General features: G+C 40.8%; 1 protein-coding gene across 18 annotated transcripts in view; it reads right to left on the reverse strand.

The window, feature by feature from the left end:
* HUWE1 (HECT, UBA and WWE domain containing E3 ubiquitin protein ligase 1) overlaps positions 1–16,295 on the reverse strand; it is a 141,612-nt gene extending 125,317 nt beyond the window's left edge. For 8 of the 18 annotated variants that reach the window (XM_059911626.1, XM_059911638.1, XM_059911625.1 and 5 more), the window contains exons 1-3: positions 16,197–16,295; positions 15,905–15,997; positions 11,865–11,923 (exon numbers count right to left, since the gene is read on the reverse strand). In XM_059911626.1, coding sequence (XP_059767609.1) covers positions 11,865–11,923; positions 15,905–15,911 — 66 coding nt within the window. In that variant the 5' untranslated portion in view covers positions 15,912–15,997; positions 16,197–16,295. Of the gene's footprint in view, positions 1–9,903; positions 10,041–11,864; positions 11,953–13,321; positions 13,394–13,509; positions 13,701–15,798; positions 15,868–15,904; positions 15,998–16,196 lie in introns of those variants that run through there. The other 10 variants (XM_059911628.1, XM_059911630.1, XM_059911639.1 and 7 more) reach the window with 10 other exon arrangements.
* Between the last annotated feature and the right edge of the window lie 733 nt (positions 16,296–17,028).

Raw genomic sequence — 17,028 nt, forward strand, 5'->3', positions numbered from 1 at the left:
AAATATCTCCAAGACACTGTGTGCTTAGCCACTACAGTGTTTTCACTTTCATTTATGAAACACAGGCATATGGTATTTCCCTTAAAGCCACATGACAGGCCACTGTCAAATACAATAAAGACAGTACAGGAAACCAAAGAAACAGAATTCCAACCCTTGTGCATTATTCAGCTCCAATTCTCTCATGTCCCTAGGTTTATAAAGAAATATGCAGCATCTCTAAAATTAAACCTCCTCTATGTAAGGGGGAATTCTGTATTCCTGGATAAAATCCTCTAGTTCTGTATCCTGAAGACAGGTAGAAAAGGCACAATCCTTTTATAAAAAGGTTAGATTAAGTATATTTCTAAATAAAAGCTAGGTTTTAATGCCTTAAAATATTCTGACAAAAGATATATCTATATGAGGGGAAGAGAGAACTTAGTATTTATCTGCTACCATACATGAGGATTATTATTTTTTTAAATTTAAAAGTAGAAACTGAGGAATACTACTGGAAGAAAGTAAAAGTGAAATAGAGGACAACAACAGAATGGAAAGGCCTGGGAGTCAAGCTGGGCTTAAATTCCACTTACTAGGTGTATAATCTCAGACAAATTACTCCAAGTCAGTAACCTCTGTAAAATAAACAACACAGTCTATCTCATAGGATTGTGCCTGGCAAAGAGTAAGCCATATATATTATTACGTCTTATTTCTTTTAGCTCCAGATTAATCTAAGGGCAGCAATCTTATGCTGGGTATCACACACACACACACACACACAGAGGATCAAGAGCCAAAAAAAGCTGTTTTTTCCCCAGCCTTTCTACATGTTATCTGCATATGAAGAACATAAAGTATTTATTAATCTCCAAACTGTTCGCCTTAATTACGGACATAAACTTAACTTTGATGACAAGATTAGGAAGCTCCAGGTCTCACTCTCAAGTTAGTTATAGTTCTCCAAAGGTTAGTCTACTAAATAATGTTCGGGCCATGCCACTTAAGAATCAGAAATTTTAAGTGTACCTCAACTATTCTGAGCTACTTTTAATGAATTTGGAAGGAACAAAGATTCTTTTACATGGTTAAAAGAATAAGTTATTTATAGCAATTATCAACATGGCAGCAAACTCCTTTCAGAATGATGAAAACAATTCCAACTTCAGAGGTTTGTTACAAGGATCAAATTAGTTCACTGATAAGAAAGCTTTAAAACAAAGCCTTTAGAAAAAAAGATTATGTCCCAACATATAGACGAAACTGGCTCTGTTTGAGTAAATTTAACACCACTACATACAGCCCGGCACATAGTCATTTCCAATGTTCTTTAAATAAACCAGACAATGTGAACAATCTGCTGCTTTAAAACATTTATAACTGAAAGGTGTTTGCTAAAAATGTTAAGAATAGTATGCAAAGGCACTCTAGTTCCCTGACACAAACTGACTCTGTGACTTTAGGACAATCTGGGCCTCAAACATACGTAAAATGGAAATATAATAAATAAGATCCCTTAAAACACTGTCTATAACACTATGCCTTCAGTTCAAGACAAATGTTAAAAGTATTAAACATGAACAACCTGAATTATTCTCAAAACCTATAGAGCAAAAAGTAACCAACCCAGTTTGCTACTTGGCCAAATTCCAACTTAAAAAAAAAAAACTATTAAAAAGAATTAGAAGATAAAACGCAGGGAAATATTCTTGTAATCCTGGTAAAGAAAAGATCTCCCAAGAAAGATGTGCAACCTAGAAACCATAAACGAAAGAATTTGACTACATAAAAATTCCAAACCATAAACATAGAAAATATCTGCAACAGGAAAAACAAAGGGTTAATATTTCTAATATACTAAGAACACCCAAAACTCACTAGGACAATCTTATTGAAAACCAAGTAAAAGGGAACTTGTAATTTGCAGAGGATATAAACATTTGCTTATCCTTACAAGTAACTACAAAAATGCTAATCAAAACAAGGAGATGTGATTTCTCGCTCAACAGACTGGTTAAAATTAAAAGGACCAACTTTATCTTGTTTTGGCAAATGTAGGTGGAGAAAAGAACACTCACAAACACTTCAGTGGAAATGGCAATTCTATATAGCCTTTCTGGAGGTCATTTTGGCAGTACCTATCAAAAAATTAAATGGGTACCACCCTTTGACCCAGGATGAATTCTATTTCCAAGGCTCAGGGAATGATGAAATTATAGCAGATTCATGCTTTTGGGATGCAATGCAACCATTAAAAAGAATGGAGTCCAGCCATATATTCTAACGTATAAAAATACGTATAGTACATAAATGGATAAGCATAGTATATAAACGTTAAAAGCTATAAAAGAATATGTACACATTGTTAACAGATATAAAAGGAGACCATCATTTGTGGGGGGGTACTAATTTTTAACTGAAATGTTTATTTTGTTTGAATCTTTTTTTTTAAATAGCAAACGTTACTTTTATAATTTAAAACAGTTGAAAAGGAAGGGAAAAAAAGATGAGCTTAGAAAACATCACTTTAATTTGAAAGTTTTACAAGCAGGAAATTTAGTCACATCTATAGATTTATAGCATCCATAAATATGCATGAAAACATGCAACCAAATCAAATTGTCCCATGAAAGAGCTCCAAATTAACCTTATGTTGCAAAGTAATAACCATAGTCAAAAGGGCAAAAGAAACTGAGCTTTCTTTGAACTTCTGACTTTCTCATTTACCTTTCTACTCCCTTAAATTTCCCCCATTTTTTTGGTTAACTTTCTTATAGGAAGGGGGCCACTTATTTTGCACTTCTATGGATGACACCTGCTGGTATATTTAGAAATACAGATAATAAATTCAGTTTTAAGGAAAGATACAGCATAGTGGAAACATACCAAACTAGATAACCTGGGTTCAATGGCCAACTCCACCCCTAAGCAGCCATGTTACCTTGGGCAAGTCATTTCCCCAAAACCTGTGCCTATAAAATAAGGAGTTTGATGTAGACAATACCAAATATAAGGGTCTTATCCAGCTCTTCTGTTGGACATGGAGAAGACTACCATTTTTAAAGCCACTGGTAATTTGTTTTGCTAGAGGTAGATATGTGAATTCACCCATGCAGGCAGTCTGCCTTTACTTTTAAAAAGCAAAAATCTAAAATGCTCTATGTAAAAGGTTGTATTCAAGTGACATCTATACCTCTCCAGACTATACTTCCTTTTAAGGCTGGCCTCACCAAGACAGTTAAGGAAATTTGAGAAGCAGGGAACTGGAGCTCCAGATTAGGTCAACAGACTGCAAGGCACTCGTAAGCTGGAGTAGTCAAGCTAGTCCCTGTAAAACATGGCAGCAGATATAGATACAAAGAGAGAGGTGTCTATAGCAATGATACTGGATATATCCAGGTTTATACTCTTCTCTTATACTAATGTATGTCCCTAGCTCCTTGTACTTAAAAACACTCAGAGAATGCTTGTTGAACTGAAGAGAAGTAAGATGTGAGAGGGAAAAAGAAGATATAATATTAACAACAATAACAACAACAAAACCAACAATGGTTTCCAGTTTATTGAGGACTTACTATGTGCCATATGCTATATTTTATACAATATATGAAATGTTAAAAGTGCTACTCAAGGGCTTCCCTGGTGGCACAGCGGTTAAGAATGTGCCTGCCAATGCAGGGGACATGGGTTCGAGCCTTGGGTCTGGGAGGATCCCACATGCCACGGAGCAACTAAGCCCATGCGCCACAACTACTGAGCCTGCGCTCTAGAGCCCGCGAGCCACAACTACTGAGCCCACGCACCTAGAGCACGTGCTCTGCAACAAGAGAAGTCACCGCAATGAGAAGCCCACAAATCGCAACGAAGAGTAGCCCCCGCTCGCCGCAACCAGAGAAAAGCCCGCATGCAGCAGCGAAGACCCAACACAGCCAAAAACAAAAATAAATAAAATTTATTAAAAAAAAGTGCTACTCAAGTATGTTAATAGTGGTGATATTGATAACCATTAGGAAGACTCATCATGGGTTACTAAGGTTACAGGAGAACCTTGAACAAACCAAAACACTAGGGAGCTGTGTAGCTGGAGGGTGGGAGATCAAGGCAATCAATGTACTGCACACCACCACAGAACTGGGTAAGACCCTTCAGGGGGTATGAATGTGACTCCAAAGGCTTGGCAAAGCGAAAAACTACTCTGGTGGAACGTTCAGTTATCACTGGCCAGAGACTTAGCCCCCAAATGATCAAAGAACAAATACCATTCCTCCTTAACCACAGACTTGAAGGATCCAGACAGGCTTTGCTAACTGGCCATCAGTTCACCGCCATGACTGCCCATCTTTGAGCTGTCAGAGGGGTTAAGTGAAATAGTATGTTAAAGAAATTACCATATACTTAACCATCTACAGTATACTAACACCTTATATTTTCACATTTAACCCCAGTAAACCCATAAATAAGGTATTTTTCCCAGATGAAGCAACTGATAGGTTAAGTTAACTTGTCCAAAGGAACAGAACTAGTTGCCAGAAAAAAATTTAAAACCCGAGCATTTATTCTGCCTTTCTTATATAAACTATAAATTATTCCAGCCAATACATGAAAAGAAAATGAGAGTTAAAACACCATTTTGCAACTCCCAATGAATTAATAATGGATCTAAGCTTTGGGCAGCAGTGGCTGTTAACATCAAAAAAAAAAAAAAATCCAAGACACCACTACAACCTAACAAATGTAAATGAACACACCACCGCCAAAGGGAATGAATCTGAATTTATAAAGCCTCTGGATGTAGCTATCAATTTTTAGGAAATACAGAGGACAGAAGAACATATTGAACTATACTGAGTATGCAATCAGCAAAATTCAGTCTGGGAAATTCTACAGGTCAAATGGCCTGAGTTTGTCAATAGACAAAGTATAAAGAAAAGGAAGAAAGGGAAGCTACAGATACTTAAAAGACAAATTGAGTTTTTTAAAATGGACAAAGTAAATTACACTGTCCAGGGATGCACACTTGTATGATTAAAACCATAAAAGAATGCAAGGAAGTGACTACTATAAAGTCAGAACAGTAGTTACTGTTACTGTAACAGTTACTGTTACTGTAAGTTACTGTAACAGTACTACTGTTACTGTTACAGTAACTATTGTTACTGTTAACAGTCGTTACTCAGAGGGAGGGAGGATGCTGTGATGGGGATGGGCACATGGAGGGACTTCTAGGGTGACAGGCAAAATTCTATTTCTTGACTTGGGTAGTAGTAACAAAAGTGCTTTAAGATAATTTATTAAACCATAAATTTGTTTTGGGGTAGTTTTCCACATTTGTTTTCTATTTTTTTTTTTTTACAATAAAAGGAAAACATTTTAATCACATTAAAGTTTCTCACATACGGTAAGATTCCATTTCGTATGAAATGCCCCAAATAAGCAAATCTATAGAGACATAAAATAGATTAGTGGTTGGTTGTGAGAAAGGAGAAGGGGAGTGATTAATGGCCACTGGGTTTCCTTTAAAGATGATGAAAATGTTCTAAAATTGATGTAGTAATGGTCGTACAACCATGAACGTACTAAATAAAAACCACTGTATACTTTAAATGAGTGAATTGTATGGTATGTGAATTATACCTCAATAAAGCTGTTAATAAAAGTCTAAGACACCCCAATTAAGTCAAGACACACTTTTAAAATAAAACTGGGGCAGAGCCTGAGAATCTGCATTTCTGACAAGTTCCCAGGTGATGGTGCTGATGCTGATCTGGGGACCACATTTTGAGAACCACTGCAATGAAGGATTTCAAAACTGCTTCTAGCTGAAGGCAGTACTAATCAGCACTGAAGAGTCAAGTGTTTTACTCAGGGACTGGGAAAGTAGTCCTGAATAAAAAGTTAACACTTTGTGCCAAGCACTGTTCTATTCTACTGGTTCCCTGACCATTAACACCAGCATCTCCTTGGGAACTTGTTGGAAATACAAAATCTAGCCCCCCCAACCCCGACCTACAGAATCAGAAACTCTGGGGATGGGGCCCATCAATCTGTGTTTTAGCTAGCCCTCTAGGTGATTCTGATGTTCCCTAAAGTTTCAGAACCACTGTTCTACGAACTTTATATGCATTAACTCAGCTAAACTTCTCAAAAACCCTATGAGGTAGGTAACACTATTATTATTTTATAGATTAAAAACTGTAGCACAGGGGCTTCCCTGGTGGCGCAGTGGTTGAGAGTCTGCCTGCCAATGCAGGGGACACGGGTTCGAGCCCTGGTCAGGGAAGATCCCACATGCCACGGAGCGGCTGGGCCCGTGAGCCACAATTACTGAGCCTGCGCATCTGGAGCCTGCGCATCTGGAGCCTGTGTTCCGCAACAGGGGAGGCCGCGATAGTGAGAGGCCCGCGCACTGCGATGAAGAGTGGCCCCCGCTTGCCACAACTAGAGAAAGCCCTCGCACAGAAACAAAGACCCAACACAGCTATAAATAAATAAATAAATATTAAAAAAAAAAAACTGTAGCACATAGGTTAAGTAATTTTCACAAGATGACACAGCTGATAAGCAATGGAGTCGGAACTTGAACCCAGGGAGTCTGGGTTCTTAATCACTGTGCTGAAAGCTCTTTCCACCTATAAGAATTCAATCAGCAGAATGCAGTAATAGAAAATTAGTAGGGGAAGTTTAAAAACAAACAAACAAAAAAAGCAAAGACCAGAAGACGGGAATTCCCTGGTGGTCCAGTGGTTAGGTAGGACTCCACGCTTTCACTGCCGAGGGCCCAAGTTCAATCCCTGGTCAAGGAACTAAGATCCTGCAGGATGTGTGGTGTGGCCAGAAAAACAAAGCAAACAAAAAACGAAGACCAGGAAAAATACACCTCACTATAAAGACAGGAAAATAAGAAAATAATTGTAGCAAATAAGGTAATCATTAAAGCAGTCTTCCAAATGTGTTCCAAAATATAAGCAGCCACCAAATACAATATACCCAAGTATTTCCAGAGCAATTATCTTGGTACCTAATTATAAGGACTTAAAATTTGTGTTATGCTAAAGATGGTACATAAATTCATGGCAGTATGTTCACACTTACCAATCTTTAAAATCTAAACGATTATACTAAAAAGTCATTCCAGAATAATTTGCATCTCCCTACTCCTTGTCCCTTTCAGTCACTACTTAAAGATTACTGAAAAGGAAAAACTGCTTTCTTTCAATATCTAAGATTATACAATCAGAATCTCAGAGCTGAAAAAGAATTTTCACATTCACCTAGTCCAGTCAGCAATCCAAACTGAATCAATCTACAATACCAATCTCCATTTAAAGATATATTAATAAGAAGTTGAAAGAAATTCCAATTTTCTGTAAAATCACATTCTGGAACTAATCCATGTCACCACTGTAATTTTTAAAGCCAAATGACTAAAACTTTTAACTAAAAGTTGAAAATGCTCAGGTTAACAGCCCAAACAAAACCTACAGCTGTTTTACTCAGAGAGGACCACTCCTTCACTATCTGAAAGTGTTTCTATACCAAGCTGGTCAACAAGTACATCAAGTTTTAGCAACTCAACCCTTATGACACATCAAATGAGAGGGCTTCCAAAGAATCTGAGCTGAATTATCCCTGACATTAACATATAAACATCTGGTAACCGGTCATTGAGGAAACAAGTCAGAGAACAATATAGCAAAACACCCAATTGCTTGTGACTATCAACTTTACAGATAGTGAGATCACTGTAAAGCAGCCAAATATGATTACAGCTACACATCAGATTTTAACAATTTAATCAAACTGCAAGAGAGGTAACATGGAATGTGAAAGACAAATATTTTCAAAGCAACCAATTTTGGCATTTCAGTAATACTTTGACTCCGCGGTTGAAAACACACAACAAAAGGGAAAAAAAGCAACAGATTTCCATTGTAAACTTGTAATTCTGGAAACAATTCAAATATTGAAATGTCTGTGTGCAAAGCTCTCTCCCAAAATTCTAGTTATCCTAGTTTCACAAACTCAGGATTACAAGGTTTAAGTGATATTGTTCAAACTTCCTAACTACAGAAAACTCAGGACAAGGGTAAATGTCTAATCACTATACATAATGTGCTCAAATTATTTTCTTGAACAAATGGATTTCACTGTAATTCCCAAGAAATCACTTCTTTAATACTTAGTCAATTTACAACTAAGGATCTGATTTCTCCATTAATGAACAAAGAACTGAAAAGCCTGAACTCATGATCCATAGCACTGATGATTCACAATCATTTCATCTAAATACCTCAGAAACTTTCATTCATGACCTCTAACCTTCTCTGCCCCTTCAACTTGTAATCACTCTCATTTCAAAGGTAGGCACAAGTGGCCTTGCTCTGCCCCCAACGTGTGCTTAAGTCAAAGGCTGACTGGAGCATATGTGCCCAACTTCCATTCTCAGGTTTTGACCATGGAAGGGACATACAGTAGATCCTACGATGGCCAATGCTGAACAAGGAAAGAAATGAACAGTATAAAGGGCTCTATGCTGGGGGAACAGCATTTCCAGAAGAAATAAAATGAAACAATAACAACAGGAAAACTACAGTTGTGTATAATAGCTGAAAATCAGGATGTCTAAGTGGAAGCTCTCAAAAATTGTTTAGTATTGCCATTTCAAAAACTGTATTACAGCCAGAGGAACTCATCACTAAGTCTTAATAGCTTAGAAGTTATGGGTCAGAGCAGCTGAGATACCAACATCAAAAGAATAAAAAGCAACGTTATAAGATAGTATAAAAATAACTAAACTACCTAAGGAAACTGAAACCATGATGAAAAACCCCAAAGGCACAATCAGGTCATTATCTAGGAAACATTAGCTTCTTCCACAAGGAGGCCTACTTTTCATGTGGAGCAGTAAGCAGGGCCAAGACATGGAACTGAAGTCAGGTATCAATTAAATCAGACTCTGCCACAGAAAAAGGAACCCATGACTAGTTATTTTGGGATAGTGCCTAGGCCAGCAGTATCAACTCCAACTGGGATACAGGAGATTACTGCCATTGTTCCATTATAATGGGGTCCTCCAGGGTCTTTAACTTAGTAAGAATGGGTTAGATACCACTTTGAGAATGTAATCACCAAATGTGGGGGAAACTCTACAGGACAAGTTCTTCAACAAATAAATTGGAAGAAAAAGAAAAGGGAGGGAACCTGCAGATTAAAATAGATTTAAGAGAGATATCAATCTTCCTTTGTGATAAATGGACTTTCTTTGGATCCTGATTCAAACTAAAATTTGAACACTAGCTTCATATTTGATATTTTAAAAAATCAGTTAATTTTTTTTATCATACTGAAAGTCTTAGCAAGTGCAATACAGTGAGAAAAAGAAAAAAAAATCAGTTAATTTTTTGAGTTGTGGTAATGGTTTTGATGTTTAAAAGAGCCCTTTACCTTTTAGATACAAATATTTTGCAAATAAAAAGAAAACAACAGCAGGGGTTTATTTCAAAATAATCCAGGGGGTAGGGAATAAGGGGCCGCAGTGGGTAGAAGTATAGATGAAAAAGAATGGCTGCAAGTTGGCAACTGTTAAAGCCGGTGATGGGTACACAGGGGGATCATTATATTATCCAATTTTTATATGTTTGAAAAATTCCGAAAAATTGGTTAGACATAATATCTTGCAATTTTATTTTTTGAATGATGCTTAGAGTGACTTAAAAAATCATGTATAGACAGAATTCATTTAAATTTTAATTTAGTAATTAGCTCCACTTAAACACAAGAAACAGCTAGTACCACATCAGATCCAGACAATGGAAGAAACCAAAGTAGCTCAATTACAGAATGGAAATACATACACCCCTACCATCTCCATTCCAGGAAGTAAAATACAAATACTACCCACAAAGATCCACAAAAACTAACCTAAAATCACAGCCAATCATACTCATCCTGGTAGGAAATCCCAACACTGCTCCAACAGCTTCCTGAACCTTCCTAACCAAGTTGGTCTGCTGGTTCCTCTGGAGTGCTAACCCACTCAGCTCAGACTACTGGAGGACCTACAAAAAAACAAACAAAAAAAAAGTGGGGGAGAGATACACAACACATTTATTAGGGTGTGGGGGAGCTAACAATTATATCAACGTTCAAACATAATCACAGTTATTATTTCTTAAGCAATAACCCTCACATATCAATTTTCATTTTTTAGAACCTGCTTTGAGCAGCAACAAGAATTCAGAACCAAAGCTAAAGCAATTCTTCTGACATTTAGACAACACCCCTAAAAACTCAGCTCTCAATTCCAATGAAATTATAGGGAATAGTGATTATTTTATAGACAAAGTTATATCCTTGTTGTGAATTGACACTAAAACAATGTTGAATTTTTTGTGAAAAAAACTACATAAATTATTTTTCACCTTCATACACGCTTTTTTGGCCATACTGGGAAACAAATGATAAACACCCTGGAAACTCAGGTTGAACTTTGCCACTGAATCTTAGACAGTTTTTAACTGGTATTGCCACTGCTTCCTCCTTTCTCAGAGACCAACCTAAAATAAATTAAACCTTTTAGAGGTCACACCTAGATTATCATTCCCAGATTTATTCTAGTTCCGAATGACAAAAGTCAAATTAAGGTTTAATTTCTGATCACTACTTGACCCATTGTGAAGAACACCAAGGCAAAATCTCAAAACAGAAAGCGATCTCTTGTCCTCCCATGAAAAAGGGGGAAAATTACATTACCTCCAAAGCACTTCAAACTAAATAAAGCAAACCCTAAAGCGCAAAACCAGTGTCTGCATATAGTTAACTAACAGACGGTTACCCATGGTAAAATTTTAATCCTATGCAAACTTTTCACCATCATATTCCTATTTCAAACCCCATCATCCATCCAAGGTAATTAGAAAAAAGCACTCACTTTAATATTGGTCTAATTAAAATATAAACAGTAAGGAAAACTACATCCAAATTGAATACAGTAGGAGTATTCTACTTAGTATTCTACTTAGTAAGAGTGTTGGAAAATATAAAATGGCAAAAACACAACAGGGGATAGTGTATTAAAGAACTGTCAGTAATTCACTTTGGAAAAGAAGCTTGGTATCCCAAACAACCTTTCTAAATCCTCTCAGATAGGAATTATCCTGCTCAGGTAAGCCCAAATAACAGATCCCCACACTGATCTGAGGGACCAAAGAAAGGAGGTAGGGGAAAAGCAGTATGAACACTTAAAAACTAGCTAGCAGATGTTCTCTTTCTTACTGTGAAAAGCACAGCACCAAATTTCATTACTTTCATAGGGTGAATGACAGGACAGACTGACTTTGAAGGAGTGGAAGGAGGGAGTAGGCAAGGGATGAAACATCCCTTCCTAAAGGCAGAACACCTGGGTGTGGTTCTTGACAGGAACATTATGGCCAGGGGTCATTCCAGGAAGGTGATTTTGCATTAAAATTCCTAGACCAGAAACATAGGTAGGAATCACATTCAAACATAATAAACCACTGGAGATAAAAAGTTTGGCTTACGAGGGGGGAAAATATACAAAAATGATAGGACTGGCCTAGAAATATACTAAAAATTTACAATTCTTTAACTGTTTCTTTAAACAAAAATCTCTTCTTTTCCAGGTCATAAAACTACCATATGACACAGGTGCATCTGCCAACGTATTTTTACACCAAGAAAAAATAACCACATTTTACTGTATGCCTACTATAAGCCAAGCACTTTATAAATTGTTTAATTCTAACAACTATTAAGAGCTACTATCCCCATTACACAGATGAAAAACTGAGAATACGAAAAGTAATTTCCCCAAGGTCACAAAGTTTGATGTGAACCCAAAGCACACAGTACTTCTACCATACCAGGCTGCCTCCCTTGAGTGGGCAATGTTGGTGTCTCCTCAATATACGCAACTCTGGGGCTAAGAGAAAACAATGTTGAACATGTAATCTAAAAAAGAAACAAATGATAGGGAATTAATTGTCTATAGTAATTGTGTAATGGGGGGGAAGTAGAACAGGGCAATGATTGAGGGACAAGACATAATCTATCAAAGCTACTTTATTTTCCAGCACATGGTGGGGTGGGTAAATGTAGTGGACTGACAGGAGGCTACCTTTCTCTCTAGGGGATTCAGGTCCCAGAAAAACGGGGGGGGGGGGACGGGGAACAGAAGAAGTAATAAATCCTTAACGATTACATGAGAAACATGTAAGAGGTGGTTAGCAGCAAAAAGAGATGTCCAGACCAAGAAGGCCACAGGAACTCAGAGCAAGGCAGGGAAAAGGGGCGGTTCCCAAGCTTGCAAAGGGGATGGGCGGGGAGGGGGGGCGGGGGAGGAAAGAAGAGCAAAAAGTTAGTTCACTGGAGGGTTATTCTCTACAGCCTTTTTTAAAGTTTTTTTCCCCAGCCTTTTTTAAAGTTTTTTTCCCCCTTTTTTGGGGGGAGTGGGTGTTTATGAGGAAGGAAAGGCTAACGGCCCCGAGAACGAAGAGGTCACAAAGACTGCAATCATCCAACCACCAACCCATTCATTGTTCCACCTAAAAATGGTTGAGCAGCAGAGTTGGAGAAATCAGTGCCCTGTGCTCCGATCAGGGTCATACAGGCTTGAAGGCTACTATGACTCCATCCACGAAGACGGAATAAATGCAGGGAACAGGAAAGGGTCTCTAGTCAACGCCTGTGTCCAGTGGATCAATTGGGGGGGGACGGATTAGTAGACTTGGGCTAAGCTCTGCCTTAGCAGGACCTGGGAGGGGATGACAGGGAAAAGCTTTGACTCTCCCTCTTAAATACGAGCCTCAAATATCCATGTAGATGAGGAAGCTTCAAAGGGAGGATGGAATTAGGGGAGAATGGGGAAGGAATACGTCAGAGGCACCAAAGCTTGACCCGTTCTATCTTAGTTCAAAGACCATGGGAGTTGGAGAAGTACAGCCCACCTCAACTCAAGAAAAACTAGAGGATTCATTTGGGCCCCGAAGGAGCGGAAAACCGAGGCGAGCCCACAAAAAGGTAGGAGGAGGGAATCAGTCATCGTAGGTTGGTCCCATCTCCCCCGCTGCCCAATCTAACCCCCAACCCCACTCCCCAACGAACTCCAGGACTCCCGTCCCCCACCCTTCCCAACCCGCCCACTGCGGCGGCGACAACGGAGGCGTTGACCGATTGGTGGGGTAAAGGCGGGCCCACACGCGGCTGAGGCCCGGGAAATGGTGTCGCCTCAACCGACTAGAGACGGAGTGGTCTTCGCCTCAGGTTCGACTTATTGGCACCTCGGCTCTTCGCCAATCGTCACTTCCTTAACGTCGGGTACCTGAGAGGTGTCACAAACGCGGACAGCCAACATCTCGGTCCCGGGTCCTGGCCGGACAGACATCAGCTTCCGCCGCCATCTTAACAGCAGGCGAACCGACCCTAGTCACTGCCACCCCCCACCCGAGGTACCTCCGCCACCGCCAAGGGATCCCAAGAGAACGTAACCCCGCTCCCGCGAGAACTCACCGGCTAGGAACAGCACGAGCCGAAGACGCTGCCGCCGCCTCCGCGGCTACTGCAGTCTGTAGCCGAACCGCGGCCGCCTCCGCGCGATCCCGCGAGAACCTCTACCCGACGGGAACAGCCTGAGCCCAGCCCTTCCCAGACCCCTCCTCCCACCAAAGCCGAAGTCGCTACGGCTCCGCTCTCACCCTACGCGAAGCAGAAAGCAAATGACGCACAAACTCACGGAGAGCCGAGGGGCGGAGCCACTCTGCCGCCGCCGGCTCCCGCATGCGCGGTCAGAACTATCGCGATAACGTTTTGGTCTCCGCGAGACCTTCGAATTCACCGCAGGATGCCGCCCGCGCCTCTTTAGGAAATATGAGATCTCGCGAGACCTGGGGCACGCTCCTAAAAAGGAGAGAGGCGGGGCTCCATGAAAATGACTGGGAGTTTTCAGGGGAAGGGAGGAACCTCCCGTCCTGCAGGGATCTCGCCTACCACGAGGTTTCCGACCCACTGCGGAGCTGGCTGCCAAACCTCGCGATGACACAGCTCAGCGCCAAATCTCGGCCATGTCCTGAAAACTGCCTCCGCCCCCGATCTAAGGTGTCTAGAGCCTAGTGCTTGAGGAAAATTTAAAAAGTCAACCTGTTTATTCTCACGCTTCCGGGCAGAGCTGTACCAATTAACCAAACTCCATTCTGGAAGAGGAGCAATAGATCTCCCATTGTTACCTGACTCCAGGAATCACATATTATTTTGGACTAACACATAAAAGACGTTCTATCTCACAATAAGCACGCAAATGCAAATGAAAACAATGACATAACATTTTTGGCCCATTAGATCGGAAAAAAATTTTTTTAAGACCGATAATATCCAGACTCCTTCCCTCGCCGCACTGCAGGCTACTGAATCCATCTTAACTAAAGGCTTATATCGTTAGTTCTAGCTCCAAAGCCACAAATTTTAACTCCTGAGGCTTTACCTTGGCATAACCAAAAGATCCAATAAAGTGGTTTTCTCCAAACAAAGAGGTCTGCCCTCAGGAAAAATTCAAGCTTCCAAGGGGGGGGGGGTTGGGGGGGAGTGCGTGCTTTAAGCTTTTAATATGGCAGTTTTTCCACGTCTAGCCAACAATGTTTCTCCAATAAATCTTGGGAGCCAATCTGGCTCGATTTGTGGGCTTTCCTATTCTAATGCATTGTTCTGTCTATTCTAATTTATATAATGTTCCTTTAGAGTACATTTTAATGGCTGGTAGTACAAATACCCCATCTTTACTTATCTTTAAAATATTTTCTCGGTTGTTCTTAGCCATATTTTTTCTGGATGAACTATAGAATCATATTAAGTTCCAAACACTTGGTATATTTATTGAAATTGCATGAACTGTATAAATCAACACAGAAAAAATGGACATCACTACAAAATTGAGCCTTCTTATACAGAAGCACAGTATCCCCTTCTTCACGTATGCAAACGTTCTTTCATTATATTCCTCAATAAAGTTTTGTAGTTTACTTCTAGGTATTTTTATTCTTTTTTCTTGCTATTGCGAATGGGGTTTTTTTAGTGTTAAATTTTCGAAATGCTTACTGCTTATAGATAGGAAAACTATCGATATTTGCCTATTTAGTTTTGTAATCGGACAAATAAAAAATATGTTCAACTTCACAAGTAATCAGGGAAATGCAAATGAAAACAATGACATACCATTTTTTGCCCTTTAAATTAGCCAAAATTACAAAGGTTGATGATAATTCGTGTTGGCACAACTGTGGAAAAATGGGTATTCTCGCACAACATTGAAGAGTGTAAATTAGTATAGCCTTTAGGGAAGACAGTTTGGACAAATCTATCAAAATTCAAAATGCATAAACATTTTGACCCAGCGATTACTCTTCTAAGAATTTCTCCTACAGAAATACTCATACATGAAATATATATATATATACACACACACACACACACACACACACAAGCCCATTCATTATAGCATTGCTTGTAATAGCCCCTTCCCTCCCCCAAAAGGGAAACAAGCCAATGTACATCAATCGGGAAATAGTTAAATAAACTGTAGTACAATCATACAATTCAGCTGTTTATAAATGAGATAAATTTAGATTGCCTGATATAGGAAGATCTACAAGACATATTGTTAAGTTTTTAAAAAGCAATTAGCCGAAATTAATGTGTGTGTGTGTGTGTGTGTGCGCGCGCGCGTGTGTGTAGTACCATTTAGATACCAAAACCTACATATACGACGCCTAAGTAGTTACCCGCGAAGCCTGCCTGCCAGCCCCTCACCTTCCCCCTCCTCTGAGGCCGCCTTCCTCGAACCCCTGAGAGAAATGCCGAAGGCCCGGCCTTTACTCCCTCTCTAGGGCCACTTGGTCACGACTAATGCCGGTACCTCGCATCCCCACTGTCGGCCGCTCTCTCGCCGCACTGCCGGCCGCTGCCCCCGAAGATGCGGCGAGCTCTCTTCACTGGCGCCGGCCGAGGCCTGGGGGAGGGGAGAGAAGGCGGGGTTGAGGGAGGGCTGAGGCAGGCCGCCGGGTTCCTTCACCAGCCTCTCCCGCAGGCTCCCCAAGGCCGCCACCTCCGCGCCTCAGCGCAGGGTCCCGTGGGAACATCCCCCCGCGAGGAGCAGAGGACGGCCGCGAGAGCAGAGCCCGCCCCCCAGCCCGGAGGAAGACGCTCACCTCGGCGGCACTAGCTCCGCGGGGCCCGCAGGAGCGTGCCGGGTCCGCGGCCCTGCTTCAGACCTGCTCCCCTCGCTCGCCCTCCGCCGAAAACCTCCCCCTCCGGCTGTCCTCATACTCGTTCTGAGGCTCCGCCCCCCGCTTGAGAAGCCCCGCCCCTGCCCCCCCGGGAGGGCACTCCCTCCACGGTGAAGCCGGGTCCCCTACGGGGGACCGCGCCTGAGTTACTCCAGGCCCAGCAAACCCAACCGTAGAGGATAGTAGGGTCACTAAGGAATTGGGAGTCGATTCGAGGCACGATGGAAACCGCTGAAGGGTGACGTGATTTGATTTGACTAACGTTTAAAAATTAATCTCTCCAGCTGCCTAGCGAAGACTGGGGGACGAGAGGGCAAGCGGGGACACTGTGTGGAGGGCGGGAGATGACGGGGACGCCTACCATAGTGAGTTTACACAGGTAAACCCGTACTTCAGGGAGGTAGTGAGACCTCAATAAACATTATCTTTTTCTCCTTGGTATTATTTGGGGTGACAGTGCGATTGGCAAAGAGCTTATAGAGGATCTACATCTGTGAATGCATAGGTATAAAAAAGATCAGGTAGGAGTTACCACTATTAACCGTGCTTTTCTTCTGGGGTGCAGAAGAAGGGAACTTTGACCCGAAACTCTAGATACTTCGGTAAGGTTTGAATTTTTAACAAAAAGCATGTAAAGTATAGAGACAAAAGTACTATCTGAAGTACTCTTGAGACATAGAGGAAATAAAAACTGTAATTGTACCCTCCGGTTCTAATTCCAGCCCTCCAGAGCAGTGGTTAATGCCCCAAATTG

Source organism: Balaenoptera ricei, chromosome X (genome assembly GCF_028023285.1).
Source record: "Balaenoptera ricei isolate mBalRic1 chromosome X, mBalRic1.hap2, whole genome shotgun sequence".
NCBI classification, from domain to species: domain Eukaryota; kingdom Metazoa; phylum Chordata; class Mammalia; order Artiodactyla; family Balaenopteridae; genus Balaenoptera; species Balaenoptera ricei.